General features: G+C 45.0%; 1 protein-coding gene across 5 annotated transcripts; it reads left to right on the top strand.

Annotated features, from left to right (window-relative positions):
* The first annotated feature begins 74 nt into the window (after positions 1 to 74).
* On the top strand, positions 75 to 27,072 carry znf106b (zinc finger protein 106b). Of its 5 annotated transcripts, XM_056294269.1 has the most exons (22): positions 75 to 244; positions 704 to 831; positions 947 to 1,008; positions 2,372 to 2,421; positions 2,514 to 2,575; positions 8,141 to 10,090; positions 10,253 to 10,607; positions 10,698 to 10,752; positions 11,996 to 12,150; positions 12,302 to 12,362; positions 12,449 to 13,289; positions 13,405 to 13,454; positions 13,840 to 13,973; positions 14,520 to 14,654; positions 14,870 to 14,986; positions 15,193 to 15,384; positions 16,161 to 16,223; positions 16,505 to 16,624; positions 17,321 to 17,392; positions 17,535 to 17,606; positions 19,918 to 20,064; positions 20,434 to 20,756. In XM_056294269.1, the coding sequence occupies exons 6-22, from the start codon at positions 8,145 to 8,147 to the stop codon at positions 20,614 to 20,616; spliced, it is 4,698 nt and encodes a 1,565-aa protein (XP_056150244.1). In that variant the 5' UTR covers positions 75 to 244; positions 704 to 831; positions 947 to 1,008; positions 2,372 to 2,421; positions 2,514 to 2,575; positions 8,141 to 8,144; the 3' UTR covers positions 20,617 to 20,756. The 5 variants fall into 5 exon arrangements, with proteins under 5 accessions (XP_056150244.1, XP_056150243.1, XP_056150241.1 ...); XM_056294268.1 differs by lacking the exon at positions 20,434 to 20,756 and adding an exon at positions 24,925 to 27,072 and having other exon boundaries at positions 2,372 to 2,575; XM_056294266.1 differs by having other exon boundaries at positions 2,372 to 2,575.
* Positions 27,073 to 27,931: the final 859 nt, after the last annotated feature.

Here is a 27,931-nt window from a genome sequence, read left to right as displayed (position 1 = left end):
TTACGTATCGGATCTGCAAAACATCCGTCCGCGGGGAACGTCGTCGCCAAACGGCGAAACTCCGCCGCTGATCGTTTTTTTAGATCTGCGCACAAGCACGGGGTCCCTTCACTTCCGGGGGGGTCGCAAGCGGACCCGACTGGATGCTAAATACGTAGGCCAGGAGACGCCAGCGCACACGAAAATACCAGGTCCCGCGAGCATGGCGACCCGTCAATCCGCGTAGCCATGTGAACGGTATAAGGTAAATAGATTCACCCTGCGGCGTTCAACCTAGCGCTAACTTCTGGATATTCGTGTGGCAGCTCAGTCGGCCGTGACGTCGGTGCGGCTCGGCGGACTGGATTAATGAACTGTGTCTAGATTTGAGCGTTTCCTGCGAACGCAGTCGTCTCAACTCCGAAAGGGGTTAACTCCCAGCAGATGCGCCGCTCACTAAAAGTAACTGAATGCGCTTAAACACGCCGCGTTGCCCGGGGTGACGGGCATTTAACGCTGCGTAACTGTTTCGCTACAATGTGACCACGTTCGCATTTGAGCGCAACACCTTCCGATGTTCAGGTGTTGGTCCAGTCTGTTGAGCCGATAGCCTGCGTGTTGTGGCACTATCTCTGATAACGTTGATTGAGACACCCTTTTTAAGAGCTGAAATTGTCAACGACGCCTGCCCAGTTAATAGTTGCCTGTTTTTGTCTATTCTCAGAAGCGCGAATGGTTAAGACTCCGAGGCAGACAGTAGGTGGAACCATGGCAGAGACGCGTCGACCATCAAACCCCCAGCAGGCCTCAAGAACGTTCTGTATTTTGTGCCGAGAGTCCTATGATACTGACGTAGGTGAACTATAGAAAACTGTAGATGCATCTCTGTGAGAAAGGACACTAAAAAGATGCAATCTCACGACAGTTTTGTCTACTGACCTTATCAAACTGTCTGCTTAACTTGCAGAATGCACAGGAACATGTGCACGGTATGCTGCATCACAGAGAGCTGGAGATTGTGTTGGGCAGGTGAGTGGGCATCTGTCGTCCATCTGACCCAAACCTTTCCATTACCAAAATCGACTAACGCTTTGCAATACAGGGAATACGTACTGTGATTTTAGAAGGATGTTTGCTTGACCATTTCTTTGGCCTGGTAACTTGTGATATAAGGGTAGGAAATTACAAAAAAATAATTGACTAATACTTGCCCATGGCCCTCTTACATGCAGACAGAAGACATGCAATTCCACTTGAATCCTGGCCTGTCATATATCATCAATGTGACATCAAATCAAAGCAAGACGAACAAATTTAAATAGAAAGGTAGTGGATACACAGCGTCTTCCAGTTTAAGTCACATCGGCAGATTACAGGGAATACATACTGTGATTTTAGAAGGATGTTTGCTTGACCATTTCTTTGGCCTGGTAACTTGTGATATAAGGGTAGGAAATTACAAAAAAATAACTGACTAATACTTGGCCATGGCCCTCTTACATGCAGACGGAAGACATGCAATTCCACTTGAATCCTGGCCTGTCATATATCATCAATGTGACAGCAAATCAAATCAAAGCACGACGAGCAAATTTAAATAGAAAGGTAGTGGATACACAGCGTCTTCCAGTTTCAGTCACATCGGCAGATTACAGGGAATACATACTGTGATTTTAGAAGGATGTTTGCTTGACCATTTCTTTGGCCTGGTAACTTGTGATATAAGGGTAGGAAATTACAAAAAAATAACTGACTAATACTTGCCCATGGCCCTCTTACATGCAGACGGAAGACATGCAATTCCACTTGAATCCTGACCTGTCATATATCATCAATGTGACAGCAAATCAAATCAAAGCAAGATGAGCAAATTTAAATAGAAAGGTAGTGGATACACAGCGTCTTCCAGTTTCAGTCACATCGGCAGATTTTGTTCGCTGCATAGTTTGCTGAGGACTCCATGTAAGCCAAGTCTTTTCGACTTGTAATATGAACAAAAAAAACAACCCCAATTCTGTCAGCATGCCTCCTGATTCTTTCGTGGAGAAACCTGGGGAGTCAGGGGTCTATCAGTCATTTACTTTATTTCAATCAATGCTCTTCAGCAACCAAAACTGAGATTTACTAGTCATGCATTGGTTAAGGACAGCCAAAATATAACACATGATACCTTTAATTCACTCTAAATATTTGCAAAGCTGCTTTTATCAGGGATGGAGTGAATGTGGTATAATTTTTGCAATGAAGAGACCCCTACACCACACCTGACTCTAAGAAGCTACTTTTTGGAAAGAAATTGTAAGAATTGTAGCTGAAGTATACAGCAGGGACTTGGGTATCTACTCTCAACTGACTAAAATATCTTTCCTTGTTTGGGCTCTTCCATGACCAGGGATTCACCCCATGAGTGCCTAGCATGTAAGGAATCCTCCATGAGTTTGAGTGAGTATGCCCAGCACATCTCCACTACACAACACAAATCCAATTTGAGCAACCTCATTTTGAGCTCTGTTAAGCCTGTTTCTCTGCATAAGACTCTGGGCAAGGAGATCTTCAACAAAATCTCTGAGAGAAACAAGAACCTAAAGAGGGCGCGGTAAGACATTTCCTACTTTATTTCATTCCAATACAAGAATGAACCGGCGACTTCGTATTTTATTTTCCGTGTCACATTACTTTTGTCATTTAAACATGAACTATTTTTGAATATGGAAAGGAATCCAAACGGGAGATGAGACACCGAAACCTGTAACTTTTTTGCTGTAACTGCATTTTAGGGACATACCAGTGTTTTTTTCATGTTTTATCCCATTTACTACAAGTGGCATATACTTTACATTACTCCTGACCATTCATCAAAGCCTACCATAGTGCTTTAGATTTTTGAGGTTTTTCCCATCTTTTTGGGAGCCATAAGTTTCCATTCATTTCAGTATGTTATGAAAATCAACTTGCAGTGACTTAAAATTTTGCTTGATAAGTAATCCATGGGCGGCGCAGTGGTTGGCGTGGTCACCTCACAGCAAGAAGGTCCTGGGTTCAAGCCCCAGGGTAGTCCAACCTTGGTGGGTCATCCCGGGTCGTCCTCAGGGTGGCATTTGCATGTTCTCTCCTTGTCTGTGTGGGTTTCCTCCGGGGGCTCCAGTTTCCTCCCACAATCCAAAGACGTGTAAGTCAGGTGAATTGGCTGTACTAAATTGTCCCTAGGTATGAATGTGTGTGTGTGTGTTTGTGTGTGTGTGTGTGTGTGTGTGTGTGTGTGTGTGTGTGTGTGTGTGTGTGTGTGTGTGTGTGTGTGTGTGTGTGTGTGTGTGTGTGTGTGTGTGTCGGCCCTGTGATGGCCTGGCTGCCTGTCCAGGGTGTCGCCCCGCCTACCGCCCAATGACTGCTAGAATAGGCTCCAGCATCCCCATGACCCTGAGAGCAGGATAAGCGGTCCAGATAATGGGTGGATGGAAGTAATCCATCACAGTGAAAATAACGTCGATGTTGTTTTTTGTTGAAGTTACGCTTTGCTGCGGGACATTACATTATTACATTACATTCCAGTCATTTAGCTGACACTTTTATCCAAAGCGACTTACAATAAGTGCATTTAACGTAGGAAATCAAGAGAACTACTAGTCATCAGAGGTCATAAGTGCATCTAAACAAGCATCTCAGAGCAAAACCAGTGCTAAAGTAAAAGTGCAAGAAAGAGATTTTTTTTTTTTTAAATGAGTGAGTAAAATAAGTGCTAAGAACAAGTAACAGGGTAGTAGTTCTTAAAGTGGTCAGTTTTCAACCTGCGCCAAAAGATGGGCAGCGACGCCACTGTCCTGACATCAGTGGGGAGTTCATTCCACCACTGTGGGGCCAGGACAGAAAAGAGCCGTTACCGGGTCGATCGGCAGCAAGGGCCTCTGAGCGACGGGGCAACCAGGCGTCCCGAGGCAGCAGAGCGAAGTGGTTGGGTGAGGGTGTAGGGCTTGACCATGGCCTGGAGATAGGAAAGACCTGTTCCTTTCACTGCCCTGTAGGCTAGCACCAGAGTCTTAAACTGGATGTGAGCAGCTACTGGGAGCCAGTGTAGGGACATGAGAAGGGGAGTTGTGTGGGAGAACTTAGGGCGGTTGAACACCACACGAGCTGCAGCTTTCTGAACAAGCTCCAGAGGTCTGATGACCGATGCCGGGGCGCCAGCAAGGAGGGAGTTGCCGTAGTCCAGCCGGGAGATGACCAGAGCCTGGATGAGCACCTGTGCCATCTCGTCGGTGAGGAATGGGCGAATTCTCCTGATGTTATAGAGGAGAAATCTGCAGGAGCGAGCAACCGATGCAACATTTTCAGCAAATGACAGTTGGTCGTCCAGAATCATACCCAGATTCCTCTCACAGTCCTTGTTGGCATCACCACGGTGTTGTCAATGGCGATGGCCAGGTCTCGGTGTGGGCAACCTTTCCCCGGGAGGAACATCAGCACTGTCTTGTCCAGATTGAGCTTCAGGTGGTGTGTCGCCATCCACCCTTAGATGTCAGTCAAGCATGCAGCAATGCGTGTCTCTACTTGTGTGTCAGAGGGAGGAAAGGACAAGATCAGCTGGCTGTCATTGGCATAACGATGGTAAGAGAAGTCATGCGAGCGAATAACAGAACCCAGGGATGTCGTGTACAAGGAGAAAGGGAGAGGACCCAGAACCGAACCATGTGGAATGCCTGTAGTCAGTCTGCGAGGCTCTGACACAGATCCCCTCCATGTCACCTGGTAGGAGTGACCCGTCAGGTAGGTTGCAAACATTGAGAGTGCAGAGCCTGTGACACCCAGCCCCTTGAGGGTAGAGAGGAGTTCACTGTGTCGAATGCAGCTCACAGGTCCAGGAGTATCAGGACAGAGGACAGAGAATTTGCTCTCACAGAGTGCAGCGATTCTGTCACTGCAAGGAGGGCCGTCTCTGTCGAGGGACCCACCCTGAACCCAGACTGGTTGGGGTCCAGGAGGTTGTTCTGGTGGAGGTACAAAGAAAGTTGGTTAAAGACAGCACGTTCGAAAGTTTTGGATAGAAAGGGTAGAAGGGAAACCGGTCTGTAGTTTTTGACATCAGAGGGGTTATGTGATGGTTTCTTGAGAAGGGGGGTGACTCTAGCAGTCTTGAAGGCAGATGGAAAGCATCCTGCCTGGAGGGAGGTGTTGATGAGGTGGGTTAGATAGGGAAGGAGTTCAGGTGCTATAGACTGAAGAGGAGTGGACCGGGTCAAGGGAGCATGTGGTGGGGCAACTGGATGTGATGAGGTTTAGAACCTCGTCGGGGGAGCGAAGTGGGATAGGGTGGGATGTGGAGAGGTGAGGGAGGGTGCAGAGGGTGGGATAGTGCAAGCAGAACTAACTGGGTGGTGAGAAAAGGAGGATCTGATGTCGTTTACGTTCTTGTCAAAGAAGTTAGCAAAGTCATCAGGGAGAAGGGAAGAAGTAGGAGGAGGAGGTGGGGGGACAAAGCAGTTGAAAGCACATACAGTTGTGAAGATGCCCAACGCACTCGGACATCTGACATTTGAGAGTCGGCTGTTCAACGGCAACCTTTTTAAAAGAAGAAGCTATCACATTCACATAATCTTTTCCACAACGTTCATGTTTCATTGTTGTTTATCTTCTTGACTTGATTTTATGATAACATGGCTCATGAATACAACGCTGTTGAACAGCCAATTCTTAAAGCTATATTGCGGGACTTTTACCGATAAATGAACATCCGTGACATTCAAGCCCTTGCCAAACGAGTTCACACAATGATGATTAACTAATTAATTAATTAATGATGACTATCACCGCTAGGTAAATCTCTGTATTTTGCAGTCTGCCGGAGTTTTAAATCTGGTGTCTGTGGCGACATTCCTGCGCTGGAGTGCCGGTAGTGATGCATTTTACATCAACCAGCAATGATTGCTTTGCCAGAGTTGATCTTCCGTGTGACGAAAGCGTTCACATGTCTTTGATTGGCTGGCCTTCAGGGCTTTTTACCAGAAAGCTTCCGAGCTTGGAAGCTGTGGTGGAAAAACCTAAGAAGCGTCCAAGAAAAGTTTCTGATGCCCCAGAGAAAAAAGAAACTCCGCGTTCAGAGGAAGGATTAAAGTAAAAAAAAAAGGAAGTGATTGACGGAGAGGACAAACACGGATAACCATTGGTGTAGCTTTTCCTTGTTAGAGAGCACTGAAAGAAGAGAAGTAATTACTCTCCCTGCGAGACGGGGGAAGAAAACTTCTGCACTGCAGGTTTAAAACTCTTGTGTCTGAGCACACTGGAATGAACCACCTCACTTTTCATGACAGCCCATCCTTTCTACCTCATTTTCCCACAACAATGGTGTTACTTTCACAAAAAATAACGCCTACAGAATTTTCGTCATGATGCATGGTTAGGGTTTCTACTTCCAATTAATATTTCACCTATTGGTAGCGCTAAAGTTCTGCCTGCTACTGATCACTTCCAGAAGATGCTTAAATATGGTTTCGTAAATATCGGATCAAATAAATATCAGATCCTGTGATGGCCTGGCAGCCTGTCCAGGGTGTCTCCCCACCTGCCGCCCAGTGACTGCTGGGATAGGCTCCAGCATCCCCGTGACCCTGAGACCAGGATAAGCGGTTTGGGTATGGATGGATAGAGGGTATGGATGGATAGATTACCTACAGATCCATGTATGGGGCGGCATGGTGGCCCAGTGGTTAGCGCTGTTGCCTCACAGCAAGAGGTCCTGGGTTCGAACCCCAGGCCATCCCAGGTCCTTTCTGTGTGGCGTTTGCATGTTCTCCCCGTGTCTGCGTGGGTTTCCTCTGGATGCTCCGATATCCTCCCACCATCAAAAAGACATGCGTTGGGGCGCCCTGGTGGCTCACCTGGCAGAGCGCGTACCACATAAGGCTGAGTCCTTACTGCAGTGGCCTGGGTTTGAATCCAACCCAGGCCCTTTGCTGCATGTCATCCCCTCTCTCTCCCCTGCCTTTCCCATCTCTCTCTACTATTGCTATCAAATAAAGGCAGAAAATGCCAAAAAGAAAAAAAGATTAAAAAAAACGACATGCATGTTAGGATTATTAATTTTGTCTGTGCCCCTGAGCAAGGCAGTGGAAAGAAGAACTGGAGTTGGTCCCTGGGCACTGCAGCTGCCCACTGCTCCTATATAGTAGGATGGGTTAAATGCAGAGAACACATTAATTTTAAGAATACAATGACAAAGTGGCTTTCTTCTTCGGCTTTCTATCTCAGGCAAGTTTCAAGTCTCTGCAAGTTGATTTTCATACTGTACTGAGATGAATGGAAAGTAGTGGCTGCTGGGAAGCTATGAAGGGGAATGGGATAAAACACACACTAACACAAATGAGTCCCTTTAAAGGTTCCATCAAATGGCATTTAGAGCATCACAGACTTCTGCAATATGACGTATATCAGGATAAAACAGTGGTTGGGTGGGATTTTGTGAAGGGAGGAAGTGTGATTTGACTGACAGCCCATAATTGCTGGGCGTTTTAAGGAGAATATGGACATCGATATGCTGTTGGCCAGTTTCAATTTAGTGATAGAAGATTACTTGCCTTCTCTCAGTCTTACACCTGTGCTTTAGATTTATTCTCATAAACCCCAAAATTTAAAAAAAAATGTGTATAGTGCATGGTGTAAAATAAATGTAAATTAAATTCAGATAAAAGAGAAAATACATTTTTTAGTTCATGGGACTTTTTAAGGACAATGTGAAACAGCATTCAGAGCATAACTTGCATCTGTTATGTGATGTATTTCCAAGTAAAACAGGATTTTAAGGCAGGAAAAACGTACGGAGGGATGTGATTTGTGATGTGATCCTTCAGGATTGATTAGATACTGCAACACATCTGATGATATTATTGGTTGGAATGTTGCTCGCCAGCCCACTTGGACTTGGTGACAATCTCAAAAACTTGTCTGTTTTTGAGGAAGTTAAGGCAATTAGATTTTGATGTCAAATAAGTAAAAACTATTTTATTATGAGGGATGGGGGTTTGGCACAAGTTGTTCAATAATATGACTAGGGAAAATGAGCTGACATGGTAAAAAGTTAATTTTCACTTCATGTTGTCTTTAAATTATGATCTGTGTTGTTCAGTAGCATAACTAGTCTTAACTGCTGTTCCTATTTCCACTTCCACTACAGAAAAATGGAAAATAAGAAGGAACAAAGGAGAATGAAGTGGCAAGCTGATCAGAAACGCATACAAATGCGACATAAAATGTCAAAACAAACACCGGGGGCATCCAGGCAGAAACAATCCAAACAAGTGAACCGGATGGCGTCAAAAATGCAAAGGCAAACTGAGCACAGAGGAAATGGCCAGGCCATTGTAAACAAGGAGAACAGACTGAGAGTCGGTTTTGGTTGGCTGCCCCAAAGTCAATGTGACAAACAGCCTTGGTTCCACAAAGTTTATCACAACTTGTCAGTTAACTCCAACATGTTTGACTTTGACAAACGGTTTAACCAAGGCCATTTTGGTTACTGTCAAACGGACAGACTTGATAAAACACCCTGGGATGCTCAAGGAAGTGGCAGTAATGCGCCACAAAACTCAGCAAGGTCTAATGTCAACCAGCATGAAGAATACTACTATTGGCACCAGAATGATGTAACAGATCAAGAATTGCTCAATGATGAGCTCCCCAAGAATGGAGCGATAAGCTTTGATAAGCAAGACAAGAGTAAAGGATATTCTCAGGCGTGTCCAGGACAAAGTCCTCACTGTTCAAATACCACAAATTCAGCCTCAACCTCAAAATGCATGGACCTATCCAAAGACTTTGAACCCATACGAGATGCTGACATCAATGCAATGCTTTGGCAAATCAGGAGGACGCTCGGTGTGAGGGAACCATGTAGAGCTGATCGTGTTGCCCGAAGTCAGAGGCAGAGCAACAAGACAGATGCCAGTGAGGGTGAACATGGCGCTGAGCAACAGAGGACACTCGGTCTAAGGGAACCATATACAGCCGATCATGTTGCTCAAAGTCAGATGCTGAGCAACGAGACCGGTGCTGGTGAGGGTGAACATGGCACTGAGAAACAGAGGACACTCGGTGTGAGGGAACCATGTAAAGTTGATCGTGTTGCCCGAAATCAGAGGCTGAGCAACAAGGCAGGTGCTGGTGAGGGTAAACATGGCACTGAGCAACAGAGGAAACTTGGTGTGAGGGTACCATGTATAGCGGATCGTGTTGCCCGAAGTCAGAGGCTGAATATCAAGACGGCTGCCAGTGAGGGTAAACATGGCAGTGAGCAACAGAGGAAACTCGGTGTGAGGGTACCATGTATAGCTGATTGTGTTGCTCGAAGTCAGAGGCTGAGCATCAAGACAGGTGCCGGTGAGGGTAAACATGGCACTGAGCAACAGAGGAAACTCGGTGTGAGGGCACCATGTATAGCTGATCGTGTTGCCCGAAGTCAGAGGCTGAGCATCAAGACAGGTGCCGGTGAGGGTAAACATGGCACTGAGCAACAGAGGAAACTCGGTGTGAGGACACCATGTATAGCTGATCGTGTTGCCCGAAGTCAGAGGCTGAGCAACAAGACAGGTGCCGGTGAGGGTAAACTTGGCACTGAGCAACAGAGGACAGAGAGACATCTTCCATTTAGGCGCTCACTTGGCAACAAGCACTCCGATAGGGCCGCATCACCCCACATCATCTCCAGAGCAGCTTCTGATCAATCCTCTAAAACCATTGAACAGGGAGTATTCAGAATGGCAGTTGAAGACAAACAGCAGTCCACAGGGCGTTCAGAGATCTCCTGCAACTTGGATACACAAAAAAATGCAAAGGATGGAGAATCTCAAGCAGGGTCTACTTCATCCAAAGTTGGCAGCTTGGTACTGCCGGCCTCACTCAATCGATGCATGGGCAAGACCACATCTGCAGAGCCCAATCTGAACACTGCCCGCAGGATCCGAAATGTCAGTGATTCACGTAAAGCAGACGGGGAGAAGGAGGCAGGGTTTAAACCGACTCTCCAGAAGCTAATTAATTTGTCAGCCCCCCAGAGGAAGGTTAACTGGAGAGAGATGTACCAGGAGGTTAAAAAGAAGCGACGGGAGAAGGTCAAAGGCATGCCCAGGTGAGGGAATCTCCATCACAGCAGTTAGCATGGCAAATTAAGCCTGTGTTACACAAACCTCTTCCTCTTCACCATTTAAATGTATCGGTTTTACAGTTTGGTGGACAGACATGATTAATTTGACAACAATATTGGGGTTTTTTTCATCATATGATGTTCCAGGTTTGGGATTGAGCTGATTAACCCTCAGTCTGAGCGAGATGACCCACCAGAAGATGAAGACCTTCCTCTATCAGAGGGCTTCCATTGGGAGTCGGCATTTCCTGATAATTCCCCACCTGCACCCTGTCCCCCAGCCCCTCCACCCCAGGATACAACAGCTAATGATTCCATCCCAGAAAGACAGTCAGCATCAAGGACGCAGGAGCATTTTGAACTGCCTGCTAAAGCTCTGGAAGATGACAAGAACATGCTGGTCATCCCTACAGTCTCTATAAAAGTGGAGCCAGACTTTGAAGAGAGCAGAAACGGAACAGGAGGCAACACCAACGGTCCAAAAAAGAGGAAGAGTAAAGAGGTGAGAGAAAAAGTGCTGGTTGTTATTGTCAACTCATGCAACTTCCCAGCAGGTTTTCATCCTCATCCCTGTTTTATTCTTTTGCTTCAGGATGATGGCATTTCTAAGGTAGAACCAAGTGGGAAAAAGAAAAAATCAAAAAAGGGTAAGTTTTGTGTTGTACAGTCATATCAGGAATCCTTTCCCACTTACTGCAAATCCCAGTGAAAAAGTGTGTATTCAAAAGATAAGGCAACATGGTCCCTTTTTTTGGTATTCTGCAGGCTTGGATTGCAAACAGATGAACTTAGTGATGGACTTTTTCACTGTGATATTTTGTATATTTGGTATTTTGGGGCTATAAAAGGCAGGTTTCCTTTTGTCAGTGTATGGATTTCAGTAAAATAGATCTTTATTTTAACTGAAGATGGGCTAAGAAAGTTTCAAATGTCAGGAAATTTGCAAGTAATGTTTCCTTTCATTCAAACTTTAAAGCTTTAAGAAAAAAAAGTTTTCTGCTTGCGGTGTGGGAAGATGGTGGCGCAAATTCACATTTGCAGCGGCCTGACCCAGTACTGCTGTGAGAAGATGGCGGCACGAATTCACATTTGTGGCAGCCTCACCCAGTACCGTCCATGCAGTGCCTTTGTCCATGTCTGTGTCTAAGTTTTTCTTTGTTGATGGCTGGGAGAGCTGACGCTGGATCTACTGGGAGAGCTTGGTCTGCTATGTTCTGTGGGCCCAGGGACTACGGCCCTGCCTGGAGCCGTGCCCGAAGAGGTAACACTGAGGGTGGTCTGACAGGACGTGGAAGCGGGGCAAGCTAAGCTAAATGCCAGCCCATGCAGACCGGCAGTTCCGATAACACCGAGGGTGGTCTGGCGGCGGCCTCGCCTAGCCTTGACTGTGTTTTTAGTGTTGTCGTGTGAAGTGCGGGGAGGTGTGTTGAAAGTGTCTGGCTGGGAAATCTGGCGTTGGATCGGCTGAGGGAGCTTGGTCTGCTGCATCCTGTGGGCCCAAGGACCACGGCCCTGACTGGAGCTGCGCCCGAAGAGGAAACACCAAGGGCGGTCTGACAGGACGCGGAAGCGGGGCAGGCTAAGCTAACTGCTTGCCCATGCAGACCGGCAGTTGCGACAGTCATCCTGGCTGGCGTTCATTCTCCTGGACAGTGATTTTATTTTTTAGATATATGTGTTAGTTTGGATATATATGTGTTCGTGTAGTTTTTTGACATGTTTTTGTCTTTGTGTTGCGCTGCTGTGGGCTGGGGGAAACAATGTGTCGTTTCATTTCATGTGCGCAAGTGCGTGAAATTAAATGTCAAAGTGTTCTGATTCTGGTTCTGAAAAGATGAATATAGCCCAAGGTATATTTTGAAATATTTCGGGTTCCCTCCTTCCATATAGACCAGACCCAAGTGGACCAGCTCTTGGCAGTGTCTCTAAGAGAGGAGGAGCTGAGCCAGTCTCTGAAGGATTTGGACGGCAATCTGATTCTGACTCGCAATGCCTTGCAAGCCGCATACAACGAAGTTCAAAGACTACTACTGCTCAGGCAACAGGTGCCCACTTTAATTATGAGTTACCCGTTAATGACCATAATATCACTGTAGCTTTTCTATACATTTGGTGCATTTTAAAACGAACGTAGCTAACTTTTCCTCATTTGTGTTTTCATTTAATTTCTCTTCATTTCTAATGCCTGCTGTTTAGTTTATTGCTGAGGTCAACAGTCTGAGAGCCAAGCGTATTGAGATCCTGCAGGGGATGCAAGGTAGGACTTTGTCAGGAGTAATGTTGTTTTTGTATGATATAACTGGTAGTAAATAGTTTACCTTTTTCTGCTTGGGTCTCTTTCAGATGGGTTTTCTGGGACATCTGGCTTAGCACAGGAAGCTGGTGCTCTGGCAGCGGTGGCTGTAGCAGCCACATCACCAAGATCCCCTTCTCTCCCCTCATCCAGTTGCTATACTACCCCATCCCTGGCTGCCGCATCTGATGCTTCCACAAGCCTTAATACCTTCCCGACAAACAAGCCCATAAAGCAAGAACCGCTTGAACAGTTCCCGGGGGAACAAGCCCACCAGCCTGCCAAAATGCCCCCTTGCACCAATGCTGCTCCTAAGATACCCAGCAGTGGAGTTCTCCCACTGCTTTCCTCTGTTCTTCTCCCCAGTTTGCTGCTCACACCCTCAAACCCAGTCTCCACCTCACCCAAACCTGAAGTTGGAGCAGACGGCTCCACATCTTCCATCAAGCAATTTGAACAGCAGATGAGGGAGAGGTTGAAGGATGGGGAAAAGAATGTGGTGGTGAAGGAGAAAGGAATAATGTCGTTAAAGGAAGAAGTGCAGCCAACGGATAGATATCCTGAAGCAGAACAGGGCGGTCATCCCAGTGCGGAACAGGTTAGGGTGAGAGGCAGAGCCGCCACCATTTTGGCCCCTGAAAAAGGGCAAGAAGAGCCTGTTGCAGCACAGGATTCGGCCAGAGGCAGTGAGAGTGATAGCTCTATAGAAATGATGGAGCCCTCCTCGAGATCCATCCAGACCATTGACATTGAGGAATCGGACAAAGAAGGCTTACCTGAGCCTGTTTCTAATATTGCCATCCCTCCCGAGCTTGTCCAGACATCTGTTTGTGTGGACTTCAATTCCACTTGTTCCCAGACCGTGAAGTTTGAGAAAGATGACCCTTGCAGGTCAGTTGCATCCACACATGCATGTTGGTTATGGAATATTATGAGAATGATTAATCTGTCTATATCAGATTGTCTAATGTGAACCATGACAAAGCGCTGTGTCTTGTCCCCTCAGAAAAATTCTATGTCCAACTATTTCAAATAAAGTTTCCAAAATTGATCCAGGTGAGACATGCGCTTCCTACATGCATGATTTGCATCATCAGAGAGATGTTGTAGACATTTAGACCAGATGAGTCCACTATGAATACGTAATCAATTAATCAAGTTGCATTTTATATAGCGCTTTTCTAGCTGCAACAGCCACTCAAAGCGCTTTACATTTCTGATCAAATCTGAATTTCAGACACCTGTTACAATAGACCGTAAATTACACTTGTCCGTTGCAAATATTATAATAATTATTGTAACAGTAGTAGTAGTAGTAGTAGTAGTAGTAGTAGTAGTAGTAGTAGTGCTATGACCAGGCAATATGAAATGATTTTCAGTTTTGATATATCTGCTTACATTGAATGGACCTTAATAGGAAATCTGTCTGTCATCGTTTCAGAGTCTGTGGCTGATGTGGAACCATCCTTGGGGGCCTTTCAAGACCATGAAGGCCCAGTCCATGGCATGCAAGTCCACAACGGTCTGCTCTATACATGCTCAGCGGATACCACAGCACGAGCCTACTGTCTTGTGGTACTGTTTGCTAAATAGTCATTGTTTCTTTTATAAAGTCTTTCTTCAAGTGCTTTAAGTGCTAATATGGTAAAGGCCTCTTTCACAATGGCCACTGCTTAGGTTTTCCGCTATCTGTATTTATCAATTGTACGCAATATAGAAAGTTGAGAAAAAGGCGAAGTGTGTAACACTGACAAGGCTCAGCGTTTTCGGTTTTTACCGATTTTCGCCGAAAAATACCCAGATTTTTTAAAAGGAGCAGATCGGTTTAAACTGATTTTCACCCGGATTTTATGTTTGCACGGATCCAGAAGTTGTTCCTGTTCATGTGAGGTTATGTAACAGTGTCCTCTTGTGGCGAAATTCGGCATGCTGGATGGCTTTGAAAAATAAAAACCGAAAACACTGAGCCTTGGATGTAGTTGCTTCGTGAATTCGTCTATAGACACCGCTGTTAACGTCAAATTTACTATCATCGAAATGATGGCCTCAACTCTGCATAAGGATATACTGAATGTGAGCTGATAAGCGTTGCAGTAATTTTGTTTATCCTCTGTATGTTAGAGCAGGGAATGCAAAGCAGTGTTTGAAGGTCACACAAATAAGGTCAACTGTCTTCTGGTGTCCTCCCCCCCTCAAATGCCAGCACGCCTCTACACCGGGTCTAGTGACAAGACTATCCGCTGTTACAGCATAAAGGTAGCTCATCAGTATGCACTCTATTTGAAAAGTCATCCACAATTTCAAACTGGTCCTCTGTTTTAAACCGTTGACCCTGTAGCCCCCCACCCCCTCCGACCTTAATGCCCCCCCCCCAGTCTCGTCTTGCATCTTTCATCTCCTATTGCATCTATTGTGTTTATTTGGGGTTTGTTTTTTTTTCATACACTTTTTATTTTTTCTCTCCTTCCTAGTCATCAAAGTGCCTGGAGCAAATCTCTCTGCCCGACAAGGTGCTGTGTTTGCACATAGCCTGGAACATTCTGTATGCGGGGCTGGCCAACGGATCAGTAGTTAGCTTTGACTTGAAGGTGAGTCAGCGCCTCTGGCTTCAAATTAAACTCTGCTTCAAGAAAACTTTTCCTTAGCAAATTCTGAGCCGTTGTCTTGTGTTTATCACCTTTTCTCTTCTCTAAATAATGTGCTATGTTGTCTTACTTAAAACTCAACAAGTCACACGGTTTTCCCCCTGCCCCTCATGTATCTTCTCGAACCTTTCTCTGGTCCCCCCGATCAGACTCAGAAGCAGCTGGATGTGTTTGAGTGTCACAACCCGCGAGGTGTGAGCTGCCTCGGTACGGCCCAAGAGGGGGCCCGCCGGATCCTGTTGGTCGGCTCTTACGACAGCACCATCAGTGTGCGTGACGCCAAGAGCGGCCTGCTGCTGCGCTCGCTGAAGGGCCACACCAAGACCGTTCTCTGTATGACGGTGAGCAGGGTGAAGGTTGTTTTTAACACCTGTCATAGCCTTTCCTATATACAGTGATGTTTTCTTTTTTTAGTCCATAATAAAGCTCCAGTCTGTTGTTAAAGCCCTAACGAGCTCCGTTGAAGCATTAAACCTCGAACTGTACTTTTGCTTGCATGGCAGCCGATAGTAATTAATCGACTTTGAAATTTGTCCCTTCAATTAGAGGACAGACATGGCATGTTGTAAACCTCAACTTGTTTTATTTTATAAGCTGAGGTTACCCTTGTTAGTCAAAGAAGGTTGAATCAGTTCATCTGTATACAACAGGTAAGTTTCATCACTCAACTAAGCATCATCTTCATTGGAAGATGACGCTTAGTTGAGTGATCAAAGAAGTTTTACAGTCATTGAAAGGCTATTAAGTTTGTTTATATTTATATTTGTTTATATATATGCAATATTTGAAGGTACTGGACTAACCTATGGTGCTTTGAGCTAAAATAGCCCAAAAAAAAGTGTTTACTTTTCATTCTGAGTCAAACTCTTCAAGATTATACCCAAAATGTAAAATGAAAATTGTAAAAAATTATAATTAATTAAGTAATTAAGTAATTGGTTACATTATTGTAGTAATTAATAAAAATAAATAAATAAATTTGATTAATTTATTTAATTAGATGAAAAATACATTAACTAAATTGAAATACAATTTTTAAATTAGTATTCCCAAAATTTCTGATGGTCAGTTGACTGTATGTTAAATGTAATGAGCTGAATGTTGTTTGTGTCATCAGACTGTGAACGATCTGGTCTTCAGCGGCTCCAGTGACCTGTCTGTTTATGCCCATAACATCCATGTAAGTCATTTACAACTCTAAAAGGGAAATAACTCCAAGACTATACAACATCACATTATGCAACTATTAATATGAATTTAGAACAATCATGACGTGTTGACAGGTCATAGAGTGTAACAGAAATGTTAAATAATTGGTTAGTGGGCCAGGGAACATAAACGCTAGTGTTTGCAATTAGTGTCCTGTTTTTTTTTTGTTTTTTTTTTTCCTGTTCTTTCTGTATTTTCTGGCTCATACATGTCCTGTTGGCATGACTTTTTCCCTCCACATTCCACATGCAGACAGGTGAGCTGATGCGCATCTATAAGGGTTATGGTCATACTGTCACATCAATTGCCGTCTTGGGGAAGGTGATGGTGACAGCCAGTCTGGACAAACTAGTGCACGTCTGTGACTTGCAGGTAGGCATCACTCCTGGGTATGAACTTCGTTGCTGTCTAAAATTTTGTTCCAAAGTGAGAGAGTCTCATTTGAATGATTGTATATACAAAACATAAACTCACTTCTACTGAAAAACACTTAAATGATAAGATATCTTCAGATCCTTTTCAACTAGATACTTACATTTCTGAGGGTGCAATCAGCTGTTTTGAATTCAAATACGAGCGGCACAGTGGCGCAGTGGTTAGCGCCGTCGCCTCACAGAAAGAAGGTCCTGGGTTCGAACCCTGTGGTTGTCCAACCTTGGGGGTCATCCTGGGCCGTCCTCTGTGTGGACTTTGCATGTTCTCTCCGTGTCTGCATGGGTTTCCTCCGGGTGCTCCAGTTTCCTCCCACAGTCTAGAGACATGTAGATCAGGTGAATAGGCTGTACTAAATTGTCCCTAGGTGTGAATGTGTCGGCTCTGTGCTGGACTGGCGGCCTGTCCAGGGTGTCTCCCCGCCTGCCGCCCAATGACTGCTGGGATAGGCTCCAGCATCCCCGTGACCCAGATTCGGATAAGCAGCTTGGATAATGGATGGATGAATTCTAATAATCAGTGATGATCAATGACAAAGATTGTTTGTGAAGATTGTTTGGAAGTGAACATTTCAGGTCTTATCCGTGTCATCTATAATGATCCATCAACCTTGTTTCTCCCCTCATTTTTTTCTAGTCACATGACCATGTTCAGGTGTACGGGGGCCATAGTGATATGGTGATGTCCATGGTCATCCACAAGAGCGTGGTACATCTACTTTGAAAACCCCTTTCTATATTTCTGCAAATTCATTGTTTGAAGGTTCATTTTAGTAAATGGGACAAGTTGCGCCTTTTTAATGCTTTTTGGTATGGCTCATTTAGCTGTGTCTGATGTGTCTTGAACCCAGATCTACACAGGATGTTGTGATGGGAGTATTCAAGCAGTGAAGCTCAACCTGATGAAGAACTACCGCTGCTGGGTAAGAAGAGGCCCCCATAATACATTGCAGATTAAATGCGAAGGCAATATTTCACTGAGGTACAACGTTTTCCCTTTTCCTGTATGCACACGCCAGAGGTTTAGGAGCCACAGCTGCCCAGCTTTGATTGCTTTCAGGACCTTTTTTATTCTGAGTTTTGCAGACAGACAATATAGAGAACTAGAGGAGTGCACTCAGTTGAATGCAGATTGCCGCCAGGCATATGTATCTCCCCTTGTCTGGTGTTTGAACTTGGCGACAAACCATCCTTTTTTTCACCTACCGGGAGAAGGGAAATACACACACACACACATACACACGGACAGAAAAACCAGTGTTTTTCCTGCCATTATAATTGTGTAGCACCAAAGTTGATTGAACGGGACATATGGGGGAAAAAAGTTGTTAATATGCGGCGCTCGGGCGTCTGTGTGGCGTAGCAGTCTATTCCGTTGCCTACCAACACGGGGATCCTGGTTCGAATCCCTGCATTACCCCCAGGCTGGTCAGGCGTCCCTACAGACACAATTGGCCATGTTTGCGGGTGGGAAGCCAGATGTGAGTATATGTCCTGGTTGCTCCTCTGGTCAGTCGGGGCGCCTGTTCGGGGGGGAGGGGGAACTAGGGGAAATAGCGTGATCCTCTCACGTGCTACATGCCCCTGGAGAAACTCCTCACTGTCAAGTGAAAAGAAGCAGTTGGTGACTCCACATGTGTCGGAGGAGGCATGTGGTAGTCTGCAGCCCTTCCCAGATCATCATAGGGGGTGGAGTAGCAACCAGGATGGCTTGTAAAAGTGGGGTAATTGGTTGGATACAATTGGGGAGAAAAAAAGGGGGGGGGTAAATAAAAATAAAAAATGCAGCGCTCAAACTAAACAAATCTACCTAATAAAAACATTGTGCCTGTCAGTCTGTGGATGTGCAGCCTCCTAGGTGGACCCTCACACGAATGCATCCAAGTCTGCTATGAAATGACAGAGATCAGGCCATCATAATTTCAAAACCCTTATTAAAAAAACTTCAAATTTGTTTAACCTTCATGGTTTTCATGATATAAAATGAATCAAGCTGAAAGACTGCTCTGCTGATTGACTTTCATTCATAAAAACAACAGTAGGAAAACCACTCAGCCATGGGAAATGTTTTACTGTAGCTACTGAGATGATTTCCAGCTGTGACTGTAATGAGTCCTACTCTTTAAATTGTATTGTTATTGCGGAGTTTTAACATTGGAGAATGGCACTTACGCGTGGCGGCGAGGTGAATAAGACGAATTATTTTTGGCTCATCCAGTGTTCTTCCAGTTCTCCTGTGTTCAGATCACTAGTGAATGATCTGCTGAATGATCTGCTGGCTTGTCAAATACAATTGATTTCTCGTTTACTTTCAAGACTCATACCCAAATACGTGATTGCTCCATTAGTTTGCCTGATTTCTTCTCTTTTTTTTTTAATGTTTTTTTTCCTCCCCAATTGAATCCGGCCAATTATCCCACTCTTCTGAGTCGTCGCGGTCGCTGCTGCACCCCCTCTGCCCTTCCAGGGAGGGCTGCAGACTACCACATGCCTCCTCTGATACATGTGGAGTCGCCAGCCGCCGCTTTTCACCTGACAGTGAGGAGTTTCGCCAGGGAGACGTAGTGCGTGGGAGGATCATGCTACCCCCCCCCCAGTTCCCCCTCCCCCCCAAACAGGCGCCCTGACCGACCAGAGGAGGCGCTAGTGCAGTGACCAGGACACATACCCCCATCCGGCTTCCCACCTGCAGACATGGCCAATTGTGTCTGTAGGGACGTCTGACCAAGCCAGAGATAACACGGGGATTCGAACTGCTGATCTTCGTTTGCATGATTAGCCATGGACAGACACACACACATGTGCCCGCGACCAAACACATAATCCCCTCCAGGCTACCGCCTGGCGGAGATAATAACTTCCTGTAGAACTAGATCTATAACAAAACATCATGAACCCTCCTAGCTTATGAATGTGTTTTGAAGTAATCATTTCTTCTTTCTTTTTTTTTTTAATGAAAGCGAATACAGATCCCCACATTTGCCACTATTCATGGCCGACAAACTCAACTTCATCATAGTGAAACATCAAGTTTTTTTTTATTATAATTATAGTTTTTATCATATTGAGTTTTTTTTATTACTTGTAGATTCTTTTCGAATTGGCTTTTCTCACTCTCAGTCTCGCTCATTTTGGAAGACGAAGTTGAGTTTTTTTTCAGAGGGAAGGTTTTGAAATTTGCTCTGAGCGTTGGCTTCAGTTTGTCAGTGTTTGTGACATTTGCCTTATGTCCAGTGGCACGGCTGCACTCTTGTCTTTGGGATGATGGAGCACCTTTTGCATCACCTGGTGGGCGACCACACCAACCTTAACCTGCAGACAGTCAGGTGTCGCTGGAGAGGCTGCAGTGATTATTTTGCTACACAAGACTCTGTCAAGCAGGTAAGAGGCTGAAGCTGTTAACTCGACTATTTAAAAATGCTTCTCCATAGTTATGATCCAGTTTACTTTACAGTCCAGTTTGTGCTCATTTGTTATCAAAAGTGCGGCTCTTATAACTTTAGAGCTGAAGCTTTTCTGCATCAAATATGTTGAAATTTTTCGAAAAAAATTCTTTAAAACACAGGATCACAAGGGTGAGCCTTTTCTGCAACATTTACATTGCAGCTCTTGATATCTAATCCAGATTTTTTTGCTGTTGAAATCCAAAGTTTTGTCAATGTTCACGTTGTCCATTTGCACAGTCGTGCAGTTGACATGACAAGCACACAGCGACACGTCGTGTATTTCTTTTGCTCCTGCATTTCACAGGCAGGGCTCGTGTCTGCCAGGTTAGGACACACAGCAGAGAAGGGGTTTTTGATTAACCGCTTTGGTATTGGGCGCAGCAGTTTCCATCTTCCCCATGGAGAGAAGGATTTGGATGCCAGGGGAGAGTCACAGTGTCAGCGGTGTCTGCAGCAGTCGGTGTCAGTGAAGAATAAATCCCTCTAGGCATGCGGTGCAACAAGGTTGAAAAACGGCGTTTCCAGATTTATTGGCTAAAACACCTGGAAAATGATGATGTTGATCACATGTCCTGGGAATATTTCTGAGGTCACGAAAAATTTTAAGTTAAATTATAAAATTGTACTTTTACCCTCTAAGATTTAACAATTTTTAACAGAAGTTGCACATCAATGTTTTAAGTGTAGGGGCTGCCCTGACGGTAGCCCGTATTACCCACAATTCCCTGCTCAACCGCACAGATAATCGCCACCCATCTTCTCACCTTTACTGTAACAGTATTGGATATAGCAGTACTGTAAGTGGTGATGCAATTTCACCTTTAAAAACTGCGGCGGAAATAAAATCCGCTCTATCTGGCGCTGGATTCCACATGCATAATAAGAGATATCCCTTTTCTGCAGGACAAAGGACCACGTTTTCTTTACATCACCGCTGGCCCCGGTTTTATTGTAAGACAACCTAGTCTTGTTCATCTGCTAATACGCTGTTATAACCGGTTAGTTTTTCCTGCAAGCCATGCAATTTTTATAGAAAGAGAAGGCGACTGGATCCCTCTTCATTTCTTAAATGTTGACGAACTGTAACTTAGACTCCTTCAAGATCATCGGACCGATGGAGCACTGAGGATCTTCAGCTGACAAGTTGTGGAGGAAAAAACCTGCGCCCCACACTTTGCTGGACAACAAAAGATGCACCTCTAGTCGCCACGCAAGAGCGCTCCGAAGTAAGGCTAGCATCTGGGCAGAGCTAGTCTTAGTGGTGTAGTTATCTCACGTGAGAAAAGTGCTGTTATTTAAATTAATTCATAATATAGATGTGCACACTGGGATTCATGTAGAATTTGGTCTTAGGCCGTTTATCTTTATTTTGTTTGTTACCTTTGTAGATTGCAAGCTCTTTCGCTCTCGTACATATATATATATATATATAAATTCCCATTGTCTTAATCTTATCATACACCTCTCACCTATGCACCCGCACGCAACTCCCGCTGCATTCATCAACCTTGTCGTTTCATGAATGTCATAGACTAAGTAGAAGTGCAATGGTAATACTTGAGTAGTGCAATACCAGGTAAGGCTGTAGCACAATGTTACAAATAGATTATTCCATCAATTTTAGTAGTTAAATTCTAAAATATTAGTAGTTAGTAAACTACTAATGACATACCTGTGGAGGCATGGAGATGTTTAGGAGAGATGGCAGTGGAGTTTTTAACTAGAGTGTTTAACACAATCTTGGAAAGTGGGAGGATGCCTGAGGAGTGGAGAAGAAGCATACTGGTACCGATTTTCAAGAACAAGGGTGATAAGCAGAGCTGTAGTAACTACAGAAGTATAAAGTTGATCAGCAACAGCATGAATATATGGGAAAGAGTAATAGAAGCTAGGTTAAGAGGAGAGGTGACGATTAGCGAGCAGCAGTATGGTTTCATGCCACGAAAGAGCACCACAGATGTGATGTTTGCTTTGAGAATGTTGATTGAGAAGTATAGAGAAGGCCAGAAGAAGTTATATTATGTCTTTGTAGATTTAGAGAAAGCATACGACAGGGTGCCGAGAGAGGAGGTGTGGTATTGTATGAGGAAGTGAGGAGTTGCAGAGAAGTATTTAGGAGTGGTGCAGGATATGTATGAGGGAAGTGTGACAATGGTGATGTGTGCGGTTGGAATGACAGATGGATTCAAGGTGGAGATGGGATTGCATCAAGGGTCGTCTCTGAGCCCTTTCTTCTTTGCAATGGTGATGGACAGGTAAAGATTTAACCGTGGTGTAAGAGACTCATCAAGTAGGTCAGAGAGCAACCATTCTAAAAGGAAGGCACAGAGAGACTGTCCCCCTGGCCTCCGCATGCACCAACTTGACTCCTTCGTGAAAGAGACTGAGCAAGTCGACCCCGATGGCTGTATATTGAAGACTACCTTGGGGAGGTTGAGCACTGCCCCTCTGACCTGACCCATGCCACACCACACGAGAAGCTGTCTGGAAGACAACCAGTAGGAGTCTTCATGCTTTCATTGAAACCCAACCATGCCGCATCCGCGATAATTACTCGAAGCGCTGCAAGGTTCTGTGTGAGGGAGTACTCTCCTCGCCCAGATCAGGCATAGTCTTGTTCATCCGCTAATCAGCTGTTACAACCAGTTCATTTTTCCCGCAAGCCATAGAGTTTTCATAAAAAGAGAAGGCGACCAGATCCCTTCTCATTTTTTAAACGTCAGTGAACTGTAACTTGGTACTCTTTCAAGATCATTGGATGACCGATGGAGCTCAAGGATCTTCAGCTGACGAGCTGTGGAGGAAAACAACTGTTTTCCCTGGGCCTACGCCCCACGATGTATGCCGGACAACAACAGACGCCCCTCTGGTCGCCACTCAAGCGCGATCTCAAGTAAAGCTGGCATCTGAGGAGTTGGTCTAAGTGGCGCAGTTATCTCACGTGAGAAGAGTGCTGTTATTTGAATTAATTCGTGATTTAGGTGTGCACACTGTGATTAACGTAAATTCGGTCTTAGTCCATTTATCTTCATTTTGTTTGCTACCTTTGTAGATTGTGCAATCTCTCGCTCTTTCTCCTGCAGTTTGTAGCGACACTCACACACACATCCCTCCTCTCTCACCCTAGCACACGCTACACTCCTACACCGGAATATTTGCACATAGCCTCACCATCTCATATCAGCCTTTGTGCCTAGATCATTACATTGCTGCACGTTATTGATTGTACCTGATCAGTATTAGTTTCATAATTAGTGTAGATTATTTTAATAAATTGTTTCGTTAGTATAAGCTGTTGTCCTGCCTGTTGTTGTTGCAGTATTCACTGAATTCATCCTCTGCCGGGCAAAATACTCCCATTGCCTTCATCAACCTGGTTGTGTCATGAGTATCATAGACTTCGTAGTGTAATGGTAACACTTAAGTTGTGCAATGTCAGGTACGGCTGCCGCACAGTGTTAGAAATAGATTGTTCCATTAATTTTAGTAGTTTAATTATAAAATATTAAACACCAAAATTAATGGTTAATGATTTTATGAGACTAATTTGATAACCCTGCTGCACCTGCAGAAGTTTGGGGGAAATGTGTGGTGACCTGCTAAAAGTCGCACAATCAATTTAAAGACGGTTGCAAGGTTTCCACTAGTGGTTGGAAATGAATGATATGATCTTGTGTGAGCAACGGTTGTCAAATTCATTTAAGTAAAGTCCTGGAAAATGATTTTCTAAAAAGAGGGGGAACTCTTGGGAATTTTTGGACTGTGTCGTTCACTCACTTCATAACTCCCAATGGATGAGAATAAGAAAGGACACCTTCAGATGATGGGAAAATCATCTTTCCCAATCGCATTTCCTGACACATCAGTTCTTTGTGGTTAGCAGTTCCAGTCAGACATCCCACACATAGTCCCAAGATATCAGTGGTCATTTCAAGTACAGAAATCTGTTTTGAGCTTTTAAATTCAGATTGGACGCTGTATGAAAATTAAACAACACATACAAAGAACACACACACACAAAAAGACACAGCAGCCGGGGAAGGGGAGAAATCCCACATTAAGCAGGCCTTGGTTAAGTGTGGGCAGCACGGTGGCGCAGTGGTTAGCGCAGTCGCCTCAGAGCAAGAAGGTCCTGGGTTCGAACCCCGGGTTAGTCCAACCTTGGGGGTCGTCCTCTGTGTGGAGTTTGCATGTTCTCCCCGTGTCTGTGTGGGTTTCCTCCGGGTGCTCCGGTTTCCTCCCACAGTCCAAAGACATGTAGGTCAGGTGAATCAGCCGTACTGAATTGTCCCTAGGTGTGTGTGTGTGTGTGTGTGTGTGTGTGTGTGTGTGTGGTGGGAGGGGGGCTGTGATGGTCTGGCGGCCTGTCCAGGGTGTCCCCCTGCCTGCCGCCCCATGACTGCTGGGATAGGCTCCAGCATCCCTGCGACCCCAATTGGGATAAGTGGGTTGGATAATGGATGGATGGACATACAAAGAAGTTCTGTATACAATCACCAAAAATCAGATACCATGTGGTTTTTGTTTTTTTTGGGGGGGGGATTAGCAATGCAATCAAAACATTGTCAGGTGTGCACAAGGGGATCATCAGGTTACATAGTGTTAGTAAATGTAGCCTTCCTCGCCCATCTTCAATGTTGGAGTAGATGCGGATAAAAGCAGGTACACCATGGTGGCTACTGAATGTTTCACCTCTCATCCCAAGGTTTTTTATTTGGATCCACGTCACTTACAGGAAGGCTTATGGGTAAATGTAAATCCTGCGACTCATTACGCTCCTCTCTTGTCCCTGCAGGAGCTGCCTGGACACATGCTGAGCCATGTGGAGCATGACAGCAAGCTGGAGCCAAGACCGGAGGTGCAAGGATGAGGGAGGCTGCACCCCAGCTAAGCATCCGTTTTATTCAGGGATGTCCTTTTACTATTCATCACCAGGCTCTTTTAAATGCCCCCCCCCCCCCACAACTCACAGACCTTTTTGAGTATTAACAAAAGATTCCCGCTGGCGTGCTTTTTTTTGTGTATGTTTGTCACATAGCTGGAACTACGACTAATCACGATCTATGCCAAAGACACAAGTAGGTTAGATACAAGTAGAGGCAACTGGAGCTGTTTTTGTTCATCTGTCAGAGCCGTTACGAAGGATGGTGTTTGCTACTTCCCGGTATCGATCTTCAAAAGCCACACCCAGAACTGGTCATCTAAATTAAACACAACCTGGTGCCTTGTGTTATTATCCACTATTTTATTATTGTTTAATAAACCATTATGGGGCAGTTTTCAGACAAGTCGTGAAGTTTGTTGATGGGTTGTGAACTGTGTTGGTCTAGCTTTTCCGTAACTGGACCGTCTTTAAGGTAATTGCCCCGAGTGCAAACGGGGCATTTTGGATGGGGTGACTTGACAGGCTGCTCATTTATTATTAAAGCCTTAATTTCTACATAGGCAGTGCTGCGTTGTGGGTGTGGCTTTTGCATGACGATGCTGTAAAATCCTCAAAAGCAAAACTTTTTTTTCTAGATGTTTCTAGAAGTTTAGATGTTTTTTCTAGATGGCTAGATATTTCTCTGAAGCTAAAGTTACTCGTCACTTTTTCCCATTCCAATCTTTTGTGAGCTAACTCCCCCCCCCCCCACCGCTAGTGACGCAGCAGAAAAGAGTGCCACTACTCGAACCAGGTATCTGTACAGTGTATGATGTTCACGTGATGTGGGATAGTCAGTATATCACAACACGGGGAGGAGAACGTCTCTCGGAAAGCTAGAAACGAAAAGACGAGGCTTGTAATCAGTGAAGCGGCTGCAGAAATGGTGTCTGCCTGACAAGTAACCAGACTTTCTTTGACTCTCGCACCCTAAGGTTTTAACGCGCACTCTCAATAAGTGTGGAGGGAAGAAAGGCGCCATCCACGATTCAAGTTCTCCAACATTTGCCTTATCATTAGATGCAGCCAAGGCATTCGATTGTGTCGACTGTGATGGCGTGGCGGCTTGTCCAGGGTGTCTCCCCGCCTGCCAGCCCAATGACTGCTGGGATAGGCTCCAGCATCCCCGCAACCCTGAGAGCAGGATAAGCAGTTTGGGTAATGGATTGATGGATGGGCGGCATCTTTATGAAATCAGCAAAAGTTTTGTCCCCCGCCCCCCCCAATGGTTGGTTTTCCGTGCCCCTGCTACAAACTTTCACCAAGACAGATATTGTGGGACTTGTAGTCAGATTGCCACCTGTAAAAATTGAAAATGGTCTTACACAGAAGTGATTACAGTGTATGAATATAACAGAAATATTTGCCTGTATACAGCAAGCATAAAGCTACAGCAGGGTGACACACTACTGGAGAGTTTTGTTGAAAGTTTTCAACCGGTTGTTGGAATAGATGTTGAGTTTTGTTAAAGCGGAATTTACATATTAAAGATTGTCATGCCCGCCCTTTCCAAGTGAACAGCTTTTTTTGATTGAATGTTGTTTTTGAGTGGACCATTACCCACATGAGATTTCCTGATTTCATTTGAACAGGGAGCGGTCCATAACGCCTTGCGACCGCAGAACATTCCCACCGCCAGACTCACACACTTGAGAAATTAATGAGTCATTCGCTTTGCTGCGTTATAGGTTTGACCTTTGGAGTCCAGAGTCCCAAACTAAGGATAAGTAAGATGACCTGCAGAGTCATCTTGACTCATGAGATAATGCTTTGCACACTAGCTAGGTGTTAGTTTTCACATTTGTGCCATCAACCATGAACAAAGACATCTTCATCTTCTTACTCCTCTTCCCCTATTGGGAGAACACTATGGGGCAATGTCACTGTCTGCTTCTCCATTTTGGTGAAACAAAAATTATGGGATTGCTCAAACTTGTATCTTTTTGGGCAAAATAATGACTTCACAAATGAAAACTGAACTGTCCAAGGGTATAAGAATAACCTGTATAAAAGCTGGAATTTTTGTGGTGATTCATTTTAAACCCGTACTGTTATTCTGAATACTTTGTTAACATACTGTATACGTACAACAAAACACAATGAAATTTGATGAATCCCCTTCCGGCAGGCTTGAAAAATAGATATAAAACGCTAAACAAAAAAAAACCTACATTGAAATAGGAGCGCCTAGGGCGTCCGGATGGTGTGGCGGTCTATTCTGTAGCCTATCAACACGGGGATCACAGTTTCGAATTCCCGTGTTACCTCCGGCTTGGTCAGGCGTCCCTACAGACACAATTGGTGGACACAATTGGCCGTGTCTGCGGGTGGGAAGCTGGATGTGGGTATGTGTCCTGGTCGCTGCACTAGCGCCTCCTCTGGTCGGTTACGGCGCCTGTTCAGGGGGGAGGGGGAACTCCACGCGCTATGTCCCCCTGGTGAAACTCCTCACTGTCAGGTGAAACAAGCGGCTGGCGACTCCACATGTATCGGAGGAGGCATGTGGTAGTCTGCAGCCCATTCCGGATTAGCAGAGGGGGCGGAGCAGCGACCGGGACGACTCGGAAGAGTGGGGTAATTGACCGAGTACAATTGGGGGGGAAAGGGGGTTGATTAAAAAAAAAAAAAATCGGAGTGCCTCCATGGCCAAACGGTTACAGCTCATAGCACCTTGCCACATGCTCGCAGCTGTCGTCATTTCAATTCCAACCGGCGACCTTTATTGCACGTCATACCGCTCGTTCTCCCTCATTTCCTGTCTGCGTCTTCATTATCGCTATCGCATAAAGTTAAAAAAATGCACAAAAAATGTTATCTTTAAAAAAATTTAAGTCATTTCCTGTGTCGGACACAAGTCATACACTCGGTGTTCTTGTGT

The sequence above is a fragment of the Lampris incognitus genome, chromosome 15 (genome assembly GCF_029633865.1).
Source record: "Lampris incognitus isolate fLamInc1 chromosome 15, fLamInc1.hap2, whole genome shotgun sequence".
Taxonomy (NCBI): Eukaryota; Metazoa; Chordata; class Actinopteri; order Lampriformes; family Lampridae; genus Lampris; species Lampris incognitus.
The sequence above is the reverse complement of the archived record's forward strand: the minus strand, read 5'-3'. Positions and strand labels throughout refer to the sequence as shown.

Excerpts from the sequence above, each read along its gene's own strand:
- znf106b (XM_056294266.1), top strand. The coding sequence starts at position 712 with ATGGTTAAGACTCCGAGGCAGACAGTAGGTGGAACCATGGCAGAGACG. Across the intron at positions 10,091-10,252 it reads AAGGTCAAAGGCATGCCCAG|GTTTGGGATTGAGCTGATTA; the intron begins GTGAGGGAATCT and ends ATGATGTTCCAG. Across the intron at positions 10,753-11,995 it reads AAAGAAAAAATCAAAAAAGG|ACCAGACCCAAGTGGACCAG; the intron begins GTAAGTTTTGTG and ends CCTTCCATATAG.